This window comes from Alosa sapidissima, chromosome 5, assembly GCF_018492685.1.
Source record: "Alosa sapidissima isolate fAloSap1 chromosome 5, fAloSap1.pri, whole genome shotgun sequence".
NCBI classification, from domain to species: domain Eukaryota; kingdom Metazoa; phylum Chordata; class Actinopteri; order Clupeiformes; family Clupeidae; genus Alosa; species Alosa sapidissima.
Window position 1 is genome coordinate 9,961,843 of NC_055961.1, and position 13,825 is coordinate 9,975,667.

Sequence of the window (13,825 nt, forward strand, 5' to 3'; positions counted from 1 at the left end):
CTTCCATAAACTGTTGCTGCTAATTGAATTTACAGAAACACATAAACTGAACTTAGACAAAACCATACCCGACAATAGTCATGGAAATGTAAAACGGATGTTAGGTCTCAAAGTTCTAAATTCGGTTGTCAGAACTGATGCTTTACTATTTAATTTATTTAAAAGACAATAAGGATTGCGTGTAATACATTACAAATTAATTAATTTGGCAAGAGGTCAACGACATGTGCGTGATGGCATTTTGCGAAGTGTGTGTGTGTGTGTGTAAGAGAGAGAGAGAGAGAGAGAGATTTTCAGAAACTGAGTGCTCAATAGAAAGCTGGAGAAAGCGGGAGGGAGCGTGGAGATTCTCTCTGTCTCCTGAATAAAACGTCCTGAGATTTATATATTATATAACCTAATTGTGTGCATTTCTGTGTCTCTGTGTGTGTACAGAGAAGGGTGCAGGGGTCCAAAACAGCATAGTGCTGCAGGTTGTTCTGTAGGTGCGTGTATCGACGTCCATTAGCTGAAAATTATATTTCATAAGAGGCAGATGTTAGGCTAGTTGTTCTTTTAGCCATTTCCCCGAAAACTTTAGGTTCAGTATAACACAATAAATAGCCCATCTTAGGCTAAAACAACGAGTGCAGACAGACTCTGACTTGTTTCACAGAACGGTTCTTAAACTTTTCAGAGGGATGTTTTGTAATGACAATTTACCATTAAACGTACTATCCGTGGAAAATCTAGGGTTGCAGGTTGGCATAATGTTCCCAGTAAGAAAAAATACAATTTGAAGCCAGGTGCAACCCCTTTAACAACTTGAGAGCAATGGGGCATAGGCTAGTAATCGTCCACAACAAATTAATAACTTATCAATAAACGGTTAGAAATTGTCAAAAGATGAATTTGTATTGTGAGCTACCATTCATTGGCAGGGCTGACTGACTATATATATATATAAGGCCTGTTCTAGGCTACACCTTTCAATGTACACTAGCGTGCCCTGTCCACAATCGACGAATAAAAGCGTGCAAGACAGAGTAAGATCACACTGCTGTGGAGGATAGAAACGAAATGAAATAAAAAATAAATAAAAACTCGTGGATTCGATGTTTAACAGGAAGTCTGCATTCCTGGTTAACAGTCAGGTAGTGACAGCTGGCGGGGAGCGACAGAGAAAAGGGGACACACTATTCCAGAGGACATTGCTTCAACAACTCTATGCGTTTATTAATTTATTTCAAAGGCTCAGGTAGGATATACCTGGATAGTTCGGTGGCAATTGAAGCCAAGGAGAAAGTTTGTGTGCTCTGTGAGCCGTTCTTGGTCTGTCTCCCTCTCGCCCACTTCATCATGCCTTCCTCAAATTTGAAATCCATAATAAATGACCCGATCGTCATAACCTACTTTTGTTTCTGTCGGGTCGGTAATCCGAGCAAGCGCGCTCCAATGCAGGCTTTGGCACGGATCTGCTCCTGATGCTCGCCACTCGCGAGCGCCCGCAGGGTGTGCGAAGTGTGGCCTCGCGACCCGATCATATTCCTTGTCCAAGATTTTGAGCCACGTGCACCGTCTAATACCGATGGATGGGCTCTGATAATGAGCGACTCGTCCTCTGATTCAAACCGAATCAGCTAAACTATAGGACACCGCGAGAGCTCAGAGGCATGGTGGAATCAGGGCACCGAGTCTCTTCCATACCTGACCCCTCAGCTCGCAGTGTCCAGAGAGAGCAACATGCCCAAGCAGTAGGCCACGCTGGGTCTACATGGTGCCTCTGCACTGGCATCGACTCAAGCATGTCCTTAAACCTGATTAGCCTGCTCGCTATTCATCCCAAATAAAATGACCAGGCACAAGACAATAAAGCAAAAATGTTAACTGAGTATCCTGGTAATGGTCGTCTTTCGGGAAAAGGCCACACTCTTAGTTAGTTTGCATGTGTTTCAGAACTTGAAATAGGCTAAGCTGATGGATCTATGTGGGCTGCACAGGAAATGTTTAGTGTGATAGGCCATCCGAATAAATTACAATCAAAAGACAGCCAAGAACGTTCACTTCGGCTGACAGAAATTCCATGTTAAAGCTTTTTAGAAAGAAAAAAATATGGGTTATAATGTGAAAACAAATACGTAGCCTCCTTTGTCATTAGGTTGTTTGAAATATTCTATTCTAAATATTGAGATAAGAAAATACTTCCCGAGTCTAGGCCTATGGGCTATTCCAGTGAACACAATAGCACTCTATGCAACTAATAGGCCATAAGGTAATAGGTAGGCCTATACATGAACAGTTATCAGGCCCAGGAAAATTATGTCTCAGTTTGGTATAACAACCAAACTATCTGTGAAAATCCATGTGGCAACCTAACAGCCAAAAGTAGCTGGTTCGGCGCAAGCACACACAACTGAGAGATAAGGAGTCAAGATATAATTCCAACAGGCCTGATTGGTTTTTTTGGTCAGGGCTAGGTCTGCTACGTGTGGTCGTTATTGTGGCAGATATTAAATATTGAGGGGACATTGTGTTTGGCAGTTGGCTGTCTGTGCACGCTGAGGACCATCAAAGCCGAACGGCTCCGCACAAAAAACAACAACAAAAAAACAGAGACTGGCTACACGCCGTCACCCAATATCATAAGCTAGTCTTCATTCACAAAAATTACGCAATTCCATTATATTGAAATTGCGATCTTCTAGTAACCGGACTAAGACATAGCATAGCGCGTGCATTGCTCGCTCTGCCTCTCCCTCCCTCTCCCCTCCCTCCGAATGTCACCTCAGGTCTTCTCTCGCCTCAAAACGGCCGACCCGACCCGTCACTGCCGAAACAGGCTAGCCCTCTCTCCGAAATGAATCTCCATGTCCTCCTTCCTCGTCCATTATTTTCTAATAACCAAATATAGCCTACGATTACAGTAGCCTACACGCTAATGGACTCTTTCTAAATTCACAAGAACCAACCTTCAAAATAAAGTTTAACGCTTTTAAATTCACGAAATCTTTCGCTGGAAATGCAAATGGGAGGAGACGACAATATTATATTATCGGATAAAAATATAAAGTCTGGGAGCGATAGCTGACCATGTGCGTCTGTAAAATGTCGCTTGTATGTCGTGTTTTACGCAAAGTTTCGCAAACGTGGGTTATTTCGACCCAGCAACAAACGTGGAATTGTCCAGTAGAGCCGGAGGTAGTGCCAAGAAAGACATAAGACATTAAACCGAGGTTGGTGGCAGGTACGGGGCAGAAGCAGAGCCCATGCCGCTTGGGTGAACATCCACTGGGGCTGGCTAGTGAAATATTTTGGAGGCAATCTGTCGTCCTACCTGCTTGTTCGGAGTTGGGGGATTCCTTTCCCCTTTGTCGCCTCTTGCTGTCTATCTTGCGGGCCACGGCGATGTAAGGGTCCTTTCTTTTCAGTGTCTGTAGCCAGTAGCCTATACTGTCTTTCTTTCTCTCTCCTGGGGACTGGAGGCTGTAGGCTAGTTGGTAGTTTCTCCTCTGTCTTCGGGTTGCGTTCCAAAAAAATAAAAAAAACAAAAAAACAAAAAGACAAGGACTAGCTTAATTTGTGGCCTAATTTATTTTCTTCGCAGTTCCTTGTTCCTTGTCTTTATTTTTAATTTTGTCAACAGCACAAATAATGTCCTCTCCGAACCCCCAATTCCTTCTGTTTGTTCACAGTAAACCCATCTTTGCCTTCGCTCTGTGTTTCAATCAAATAGGCGTGTGGTGCATCCTAACTTTCCCAACCCAAAACCCGAAAAGACCTCTCTGCCGTGCGATCTCTCCCCCTTTTCGGCGAATCAGCCGACTCCGCCTTCTTTTTTCCACTATTGGTCCAGATGTTTTTTCAGACACGCCTTTTGTGTCGTCTGGGCTTCGCAGAGTTGTGTCGTGGGAGCGCAAACTGGACTGGGTGATCTGTCAATCAAACATAGTTAGCTTTTAGCATGCAATCGCCCTCTGCAACCAGGAAGTGTATAAAGGTGAGAAGAAATAGGGTTGAAGCCACCCGCTGACACCCGAACATGTTTTTTAAGTTTTACTTTTTTAAAATCAACATACAATTTCGCTATGGAGACATGTAAGTGTATTGTCTTGCAGCCTAAATCTTTCACTAAACCAGTACAGATGTAAACCTGTACTCAGTGCTTGCATTCTGTATTAAGTAAAAGGGAGGCACCAACATATCTGTCACTCGCTGTCACTTCTCATTGGTTGGAATCAACGTCTATCAATTCTCTCAGATTTTTGGTTGGACGGCGATTGACCCAAACAAGTCTCTTCGCGACAGGCAGCAGGCTTGTTCGTGAGTCCCCCACTCACTTCGTCTACGCATTTATATTTCGCTTTATTTATTTCTCATACGTCCTGAGTTGACCTCGGAATTGAAAAGAGATGCGAGGGGGGTACGAGAGATATCCAATCAGAGCAGGAAAGACGGACACCGCGTGCTTGCCAATTGGCGCTCGGCTTGCACGTTCGGACTGTGAAGCCTTGCAGTCGCGAGAGAGACCCTAGCTACCCCCTGCCCGTTTGCGCCGACGCCCCCCCACCCCCGCCCTCTTGTGTCTAGACATTGACAGGTGTGTGTGCGTGTGTGTTCGTCTAGACGGTGGAACTGGGAAGAATAATCAGACATCCTCCATGCATCCATCTTTAATCTCCATTATTTGCCAAATGCCCGTCGTGGATATTTAAGACAGAACCTCTATTGCACATTAACGTTAGACCACAAACATCGCTCCGACTATCAAACCCGTTGATTTCAAGACAACATAAATGTAAGCCTAATTAAACACATTTGTAATTATAAAATACTAAAAAATGCATTATTCTTTTTGGTTGTGAAGGCCTCTGCTACATGCTAGCTGACCAGCGACATGCTTGCAAATTAGGTAGGGTGGGGGAAGCCATTTTATTTTAATAACGCGATATCAGAAAGGTCCATTTTGGGATTCGACTAAAGTGAGTTTGATTCGGTGTTTCGGGCGTGCATTGACCGAGTTTCAATCTGCAGTTCTTATGAAACTAAAAAGTAAAGTAAGATTCCATGCTAAATACTCCGTACAATCGTTTCTTTTATGATTAATTTAAAAATATACAAATATAGCATACACGCAAGGAGGCTTCCGGGTTGAAATGGAGAACTCAGATGGACTTCTAGAGCCCCCTATTGGATGAAAAAAAAATCGACAAGTTATTTCCGGTCGTCGGGTTCAGCCCAGGACACTCTTCGTCATGTTTTTGGCCTACATACGAAAATATGACCTAATTCGACCTTATAGAAGTATTCAGAACGACAAAAATCCACATTCAGTGCCTAACTTAAAGTATGTTTGGCATTTTTGTGAAATAAACACTAAAGGTTTGCATGTCTAGCTGCACAAAAAGTTTACTTTGTTCAACTCAAATGACCCACATGCAGACAGACGGTGCTCTGCAAAATGTCTAAACTGGGTCAGTAGAGTTTTAAGCTGCTTTGTATATTAAACATGAACATTTTATAGGCCATATCAAATGGTTGTTCGTATAAACGAGGCTGTAGTCCTAACTGGCTTCACAGAGGTCACTGGGGTTGGCAATCAGAAAGTTTAGCTGTACAGCTGGCACTGCACCATTACATGCATGTCCAGTATGAACAAATGTGTGTTCGTTCATAAAACTGTGTGTGAGCTATTCATACTGAAGGTATGAAAACAAGGCTTTTGCATGGAGGAAAGTCATGACAAACGATTGCACAGCAACTTTTACACATCTTTTGCACACTTGTCTGTAGAGCCTGGCTGTATGCAAATATAAAGATGTTTTCAATCCAGACTTGGCTAACTTATTGGCCCATTTGTGTGTGACCTATTCATGCTGGACATAAGAAACTCACGCCAATTCTGCCTATCACAGAGAGCTTTGCAGATATGTAAGTCAGCTATCAAGAAGCAGCTGGCTATGGGTAGGGATAACATTGGGCTGATATTTATACTATGATAGCAAATACATTTTATTATGCTGAAACCTGTCACCATTTAGCCTCGTGAGACCATCCTGATCTCGTGAGCTTCAGGTTTCCATTCGCAGATCAGTCTGGCATCTTTCCGATAGAGAAAATTTAGAGCAGTTCACCAAATGAACGGCCAATCAGCGTTGGTTTTGAGGTGGGTTTAGGTGTGACGCAACAAACAACATGAAGGCATCCACAGATGAGATGAGCATAGCTATCGCGCAAGTTTTATTCAAATTAGAAAGTATTCCTGGGGAAGCTGTGAAGCTATGAGTAATCAGCCATGCAGCTGGGAGGAATGAACGACACAGACATCCTCCACGGCCGATTCCAGTTCATAATGGAGGAATATACTTTTTTCAGAAGTGTAGCTACCGTGAAAACTTGATGGGAATTGTTGTTGATTAGGTTCATGTCACATACAAATGGTAAGTTAAAAAATGTTAATGTTACGTTGCCTAACTTAATTGTATGTTAAACGAAGGCATTAGAAGAACACTTTGTTCATCTAATTGGTTGATTTGGCCCGTCGACAACCAACATAGGTGGTGATAGACAGATGGTTTATCCAATCAGCTAACCAGTATTTCCGCCCCTTCCCAAAAGTTCTCCAACGGAAAGTTCCCAGATGGACATGCAGAGCAAATGCGAAGCATCCATCTGGCGGAGTCAGGTTAGTCACCATTACCCTCACTTCCATTGATTATCGAATAATACTAATCCCCCATGTACATCTATATGTCTGCAGAAACAGCAGAAAAGATTACCTGAAATATTTAGATGTATCCCTAATCCGTATAACACCAGTGAACTACATTTAGATTTTTCATTTAACAAACCGTAAAACACCAGGGCTTGTTTTACCAGGGGCTCAAGGGGCTTGTCTTACCAAGCTCCAACTACTTGTCTCGACGTTTAATGCTATGGCAAAGCCTCATTGGCCATCACTCTGACTGATCAGAGGTAGCCATGGAGCACATGCTCTCCGTATTCAAGTAGGCTATACAAGCAATTATTAAAGAAGAGTTTCTGCTTGAATTCAAAGTATCATTTCAAATTATTCAATAGGCTACATTTAAACTATAAAACTGACTAAATTACCTAGATGGTCGTAGACATTAATCACTGTAGGATAACTGAAACAACACGAAATAAACAGGGCTGATACTGCAAATATTTTATTCCTGTAGGCTATACTACCTTAACCTGACTCTCGCCAGATGAATTTCGTGTCAGGTTAATACTACCTACCTACATTACTGGTAGCCTACATTTTGGAACAGTATAGCTACATTAACTAATTATCTTTAATGTCTTCCAGTAGCCTATCGTATAGGTTGTATATATAGCTTAGTTGGCTTGTGCATGATGAATATGACTTGATGTTTTGTAGCCTACATTTCCGTCAGTCTACAGTCTTTTAGCCCATCTTTACCATGATAACCCTTCCAAGATAGAACCTTTTCGACACTCTACTTTGAGAGACCAACCACCACTCATTCCATCGATGTTGAATTTTGGGCGCCTGACGGAAACTGATCAATATCTGACCAACAATTAACATCGATTTCACACTCTTTTGCTGTCCGGGTTTGCAAATCATTCATTTAGAACATTTAAGTTGTGCTATTTGTTATTATAATCACAGCACGGCCTTACTATGTTATCATTACCATATCATTACAATATCGCAATTAATAAGTCATCCTGTGTGGCCCAGTCAGTCAGCGCAACTCTGGGCCCGGGACAGCTGGTCTCCTAAGGACTAGGTCCAACCCAGCAGGTCTCATTACTTAGGACACTGGTCCAGAACACAATGTCTACTGCTCACAGCAACAGCAGCCCACAGAGAGCAACTACAACCAATTACAGAACTGAGTGACCTGAATTACATGAAGAGCAAAGTGAGGAAAGCTCAATCTGTTATTCATTTGAAACTAAGCAACTTACAAAGCCAATACAGCCAAACAACATGGGCTAAATTATATAAACACCGATAGGGCTGGAAAATAGTTGAGGTAAACTGAATTCCAACACATGCGAAGACATGAAACAATAACATGTTTTAGTAATGCATGTACCCACAGTCATAAGATTTAAGCACAGTGCACATTCATGAACATCAGTATAAAATATGAAATGTAAACATGCCAGAGCTCATTTTCATCCGTAGTCCCTAGGTAGGCTACTGTAGGTAACACAGGAAACAGAAGGAGATACAAATAACCTACAAAATATATATCTACACAGATAAGGACTGAGTCACTATGCTGTCCACAAATACTGAACAGTGACAAGGCCAGCAGAACAAATAACAATGATCAAGAGCCTACACAAAGTCAAGTCAAGTCAGTTTTATTTTTAAAGCGCATTTAACATGCACAGAGTGCAACCCAAAGCGCTCCACAAACAAGACACATAACAAAAAGACAAAAGAGGCCGGATGGAGCGGCGTAGTCGCCAGCGTGCCTGTGACATCAAGACATGACAAATACATTTAAAAAATAACAGAGTGGGGCCACTTTGGATTGATTGCAAAACAGATGTGCTGTTGTGTGCATCTGAGTGTCCTATAAACCAATGAATAAATAAACTTCTTTTGTGTGTATGTATTTTCTTAGGCCAGTGCCTCTGAGGACCCAGCAATGTATCCCTCTGAAATGGCTGCTGCCCCCCAGTCCATGCCTAAAAAAACCCATAAACAACTGCAACACAGGAGGTCTGGTTGGTCCACTGGCCTCAGTTTTACAATTTCAAGCCCCAAACAGCCATCAGTAAGGCCACAAACTAGGCCATCATCATCTGGACAATACACTGCACGACCTGCATCATGGCAATACCCACAGGTAAGTCACGTATTGGGTTGACAGTCAGCCAATGTTCACATTCACTGAAATGTTTGTAACACCTTGGTCACCATTGAAGTATCAATGTGTAATTTTTTTTATCAATTTGAAGGAAAGTACTGAAACACCCTCATCATTGTTGAGTCCCTCGAGGGAAGCCAGTGGTGTGACACAACAGCCCTCAGTAAGGACACGAACTAGGCCATCATCATCTGGACAATACACTCCACGACCCGCATCATGGCAATACCCACAGGTAAGCTATGTATTGTGTTGACAGTCAGCCGGAGTTCACATGGACCATAGAATAATCTAGAATAGTATCTACTTTTTGGCTCCCCTTATCCTTGGCCAAGGCCTCTGCTGGAATAACAACTCCCCCAGAAGATAACTGCAATGAGACGCTCTTTGTATCCCTTCACCCCACCTGCAAACAGACTATGAACTCTACACATATACATACACACACACACACACACACACACACATCTTTACACACGTACACCCCCTACTCCCCATCCCATGCCTTCACCCCACCTGCACACACACACACACACACACACACATCTTTACACACATACACCCCCTGCTCCCTATCCCATGCCTTCGCAGCTTCTTACTCCCAGTCTGACAAGCGGGTCTGGAACAGCGCTGACCATGGCTGCAGGAAAGGATGGCTGATTGACTGGTATCTCTCTCTCTCTCTCTTACACACACACACACACACACACACACACTTTGCAAAATGCCATCACGCACATGTCGTTGACCTCTTGCCAAATTAATTAATTTGTAATGTATTACACACAATCCTTATTGTCTTTTAAAGAAATTAAATAGTAAAGCATCAGTTCTGATAACCGAATTTAGAACTTTGAGACCTTCATGTTTTAAAACAGGATAACATCCGTTTTACATTTCCATGACTATTGTCGGGTATGGCTTTGTCTAAGTTCAGGTTATGTGTTTCTGTAAATTCAATTAGCAGCAACAGTTTATGGAAGATTTCACTGTTAGACCAGTAAGCGATGGGTCCTAAGTTAACCTAGAACGAGAAAGCCACAAAGGCTAAAATTGCAATGTGCGTGTGTGTGTGTGCATGCTTGTGTGTATGTGTGTGTATCTGGGGGGAGGTGGGGCATTTTATGAGTGTTATTACTTGTTATATTAATATCGCTAGTTTGCGTGTTTGTATTTGGCGTCAGTCCTGTCTGTCCCGTTCTGTTTGTTGTGTGTATGGGCCAGTTGGTTTTACTCATGGGTGTGTTTGCTAACTTTGGCTAGGTTGCCATGGTCATCTTTTGAGTATGTCAGGGTGTGTTCCATGATTTCTCATTGCTTATTATGATTTGTGTACACACGCTCTAAAAAAACATGATGATATAATTTTAATTATACTGTAATCAAAACAAATTATAACATTTTTGATTATCTTCATTAGCACATTTAAGTATATAAAATGAAGCAAATTGAAGTTCATTGTTCCTGTTCCTGCCACTGTAGGTGTGTGTGTGTGTGTGTGTGTGTGTGTGTGTGTGTGTGTGTGTGTGTGTGTGTGTGTGTGTGCGTGCGCGCGCGCGCGTGCACACATGCCTGTGTGTGAGTGAATAAGTGTGTGCATGCATGCATACGTGTGACTGTGAGTGTGCGCACACATTTGTGTGTGTGTGTGTGTGTGTAGACATGTTCACAACGGCAAGTGTGTGGACGTTTTCTTGTGAATACAATTTCTGCAGTGTGTGTGTGAGACAGAGAGAGGGAGAGTGTGTGTGTTTGTGAGAGAGAGGGAGAGAGAGAGTGTGTGTGTGTGTGTGTGTGTGTGTGTGTGTGTGTGTGTGTGTGCGTGTGCATGTCTAATAGAGCCTGAGTGTAAGTCTGGTCGTTAATATTATCTGTCTGGTCGTTATCAGTAGTAATGCTGCATTCACACTCAGGCCAATTCAGCTAGACATGGCGAGTCGCGTGGGGTGCAGCCTGCCTGCTGGAGAAGTGTGTGTGAGAGAGACATTGATGTTTAAGAAGGAGGGATGGCACCAGACTCATATGGAGAACACACACACACACACACACAATATTTGTGTTTTTGATGTTGATTGTAGTTGACGTAAATCTATTGTAAAATGTGTTGATTCTGGATGTAGGTGCTTTGTATGCATAGTTGTTTTTCCATCTTTGTGGCGGTATTGATGGTGTAAATCTAAGCTGCTTAGTGCTTAGTGCTACCCCAGTCACACAAAACAGAAATACTATTGGTTCATTTATTCTGTTTATCCTTGATTACTGTAAGGGTGTGTAGAAGAAGCAGACTTCTGTATGTTTTCTTTTCAAAATATCAAATTATTCATTCAACCAATTACCCCCCCCCCCCCTCCTCTCTTTCTGCATGTGGTAGCATATTAATAATGTATTATATATAATAATAATTATGAGACTTCACTTATATGTTAAATGTGACATTCCTTAACTTCCTTATTGTAGCCTTTTAGCTGAGTGTGTCACACACACACACACACACACACACACATACACACACACACACAGATATTCCTCGACAGGTCATCCAGATCATATGTCCTTAAAACACACTCACACACACACACACACACACACACATACACACACACACACACGCATGCATGTACCGGCTCACCCCAGATTTACAGAAACAATTGGATTTGCATCCGTTCCTCACAGTTTGAAGTGTTAGAACTTTCCAGGTAGTTAGAGTAGGTAGGTACCTAAAAGTAGCAAGTGAAGGTCAATGAACAGAGTGGGGCCACTGTGGATTGATTGCAAAACAGATGTGCTGCTGTGTGCATCTGAGTGTCTTATAAACCAATGAATAAATAAACTTATTTTGTGTGTATGTATTTTCTTAGGCCAGTTCCTCTGAGGCCTCGGCAATTTATCCCTCTGAAATGGCTGCTGCCCCCCAGTCCATGCCTAAAAAAACCCATAAACAACTGCAACACAGGAGGTCTGATTGGTCCACTGGCCTCAGTTTTACAATTTCAAGCCCCAAACAGCCATCAGTAAGGCCACAAACTAGGCCATCATCATCTGGACAATACACTGCACGACCTGCATCATGGCAATACCCACAGGTAAGTCACGTATTGTGTTGACAGTCAGCCAATGTTCACATGTCACTGTAATGTTTGTAACACCTTGGTCACCATTGAAGTATCAATGTGTAATTTTTTTTATCAATTTGAAGGAAAGGACTGAAACACCCTCATCATTGTTGAGTCCCTCGAGGGAAGCCAGTGGTGTGACACAACAGCCCTCAGTAAGGACACGAACTAGGCCATCATCATCTGGACAATACACTCCACGACCCGCATCATGGCAATACCCACAGGTAAGCCATGTATTGTGTTGACAGTCAGCCGGAGTTCACATGGACCATAGAATAGTCTAGAATAGTATCTACTTTTTGGCTCCCCTTATCCTTGGCCAAGGCCTCTGCTGGAATAACAACTCCCCCAGAAGATAACTGCAATGAGACGCTCTTTGTATCCCTCCACCCCACCTGCACACACACACACACACACACACACATCTTTACACACATACACCCCCTACTCCCCATCCCATGCCTTCACCCCACCTGCACACACACACACACACACACATCTTTACACACATACACCCCCTGCTCCCCATCCCATGCCTTCACCCCACCTGCACACACACACACACACACACACACATCTTTACACACATACACCCCCTACTCCCCATTCCATGCCTTCGCCACTTCTTACTCCTAGTCTGACAAGCGGGTCTGGAACAGCGCTGACCATGGCTGCAGGAAAGGATGGCTGATTGACTGTACTGGGCCACCTCCACCCCCCCCCCCCCCCTCCCCCTCCCCCTGTTGCAAGTCTTCCATGTGTTTATGTGCCTATGTTGCAAGTCTTACATGTGATTATGTGCCTATGTTGCAAGTCTTACATGTGTTTATGTGCCTATGTTGCAAGTGTCACATGTGTTTATGTGCCTATGTGTTTATGTGCCTATGTGTTTATGTGCCTATGTTTAGGAGCATAGTATGGGGGTGCTACTACTAATGCTACTCACTGTAATGTCTGCAACACCTTGGTCACCACTGAAGTAGCTATGTGTCATTTTTTTTTTATAAATTTGAAGGAAAGGACTGAAACACCCCCCTCATTGTGGAGTCCCTCGAGGGAAGCCAGTGGTGTGACACAAGCAGTGAGTTGAATTTTTAATTTCAAATATGGTTCTGGTGATAATGTGCTACACTGATGCTCCATTTAGAAGTAAATGTGTAATCTTTTCCAACAATGACATTATTCATCTGTCCTTTGATCAACAGGAAGATGTAGAGGAAGGTGCTGCAGGAGCTTCAGACACATCTGTGAGAGATATGAGCATTAGCTTTGGGGAAATGGATTTGGACCCTAAAGACACCCGTTTTGTGCCCCTGAGTGACACCACCTCATCCAGCCCGAGCTCTGGCTCTGTCTCCAGCTCTGGCAGCACAGATGGATGGGCAGGAAGAAAGTGGCTAGTCGATGAGGCCAAGCTGATGGAGCTTTTTAGAACATGCGCTCAGTGTGGTGTGGCCATTGAGTAAAAACGAGTAGCCACACGTGCCAGCCAGATCAGAATACACTGGACGTGTTTGAAGGGACATACTGGGGAATGGGCATCATGCACCGACCAAAGGAATATGGGCCGCAACAACATCTTGACATGTGCTGCAACATTTTTCACCAGAGCCACCTACTCGGACATTAAAGAATGGGCAGAACTAATCAACCTGCAGCTACCAGGCAAGACTCAGTTTTACGCCATTCAATCCAAATACCTCATCCCTATGATAAATCATGCATACAAGGGACATCAAAAAAAATTCTGGAGAGGATTTCTCAACTTTCTGCTTCAGGGCAAAAACTGGAAATGTGTGGTGATGCGTGGTGTGATAGCCCTGGCAAGCATTGTTATTCATCAGATTTTAGTTG

The 13,825-nt window shown here is 43.1% G+C and overlaps 2 protein-coding genes across 6 annotated transcripts in view; one reads left to right on the forward strand and one right to left on the reverse strand.

Annotated features, from left to right (window-relative positions):
* Positions 1 to 4,268, reverse strand: part of zbtb20 (zinc finger and BTB domain containing 20) — a 64,040-nt gene extending 59,772 nt beyond the window's left edge. Inside the window, exons 1-2 of the mRNA XM_042091504.1 lie at positions 4,178 to 4,268; positions 3,314 to 3,911 (exon numbers count right to left, since the gene is read on the reverse strand). The gene's annotated coding sequence lies outside the window, so the exon portion shown is untranslated. The remainder of the gene's footprint in view (positions 1 to 3,313; positions 3,912 to 4,177) is intronic.
* A 25-nt stretch (positions 4,269 to 4,293) lies between these two features.
* Positions 4,294 to 13,793, forward strand: LOC121708693 (cell wall protein RBR3-like). 5 transcript variants are annotated; one of them, XM_042091515.1, is made up of 9 exons: positions 4,294 to 6,416; positions 6,595 to 6,661; positions 8,610 to 8,834; positions 8,947 to 9,090; positions 11,714 to 11,938; positions 12,052 to 12,195; positions 12,987 to 13,052; positions 13,177 to 13,258; positions 13,308 to 13,793. In XM_042091515.1, exons 2-9 carry the CDS (start codon positions 6,617 to 6,619, stop codon positions 13,370 to 13,372), a joined length of 996 nt encoding a protein of 331 aa, XP_041947449.1. In that variant the 5' UTR covers positions 4,294 to 6,416; positions 6,595 to 6,616; the 3' UTR covers positions 13,373 to 13,793. The 5 variants fall into 5 exon arrangements, with proteins under 5 accessions (XP_041947449.1, XP_041947450.1, XP_041947447.1 ...); XM_042091516.1 differs by lacking the exon at positions 8,947 to 9,090 and having other exon boundaries at positions 13,177 to 13,793; XM_042091513.1 differs by lacking the exon at positions 6,595 to 6,661 and having other exon boundaries at positions 13,177 to 13,793.
* Positions 13,794 to 13,825: the final 32 nt, after the last annotated feature.

What these genes read in the sequence shown, in the direction of transcription:
- LOC121708693 (XM_042091512.1), top strand. An exon ending in CATCATGGCAATACCCACAG is followed by an intron (nt 8,835 to 8,946) that starts GTAAGTCACGTA and finishes ATCAATTTGAAG; the next exon opens with GAAAGTACTGAAACACCCTC. An exon ending in CCAGTGGTGTGACACAAGCA is followed by an intron (nt 13,053 to 13,176) that starts GTGAGTTGAATT and finishes TTTGATCAACAG; the next exon opens with GAAGATGTAGAGGAAGGTGC.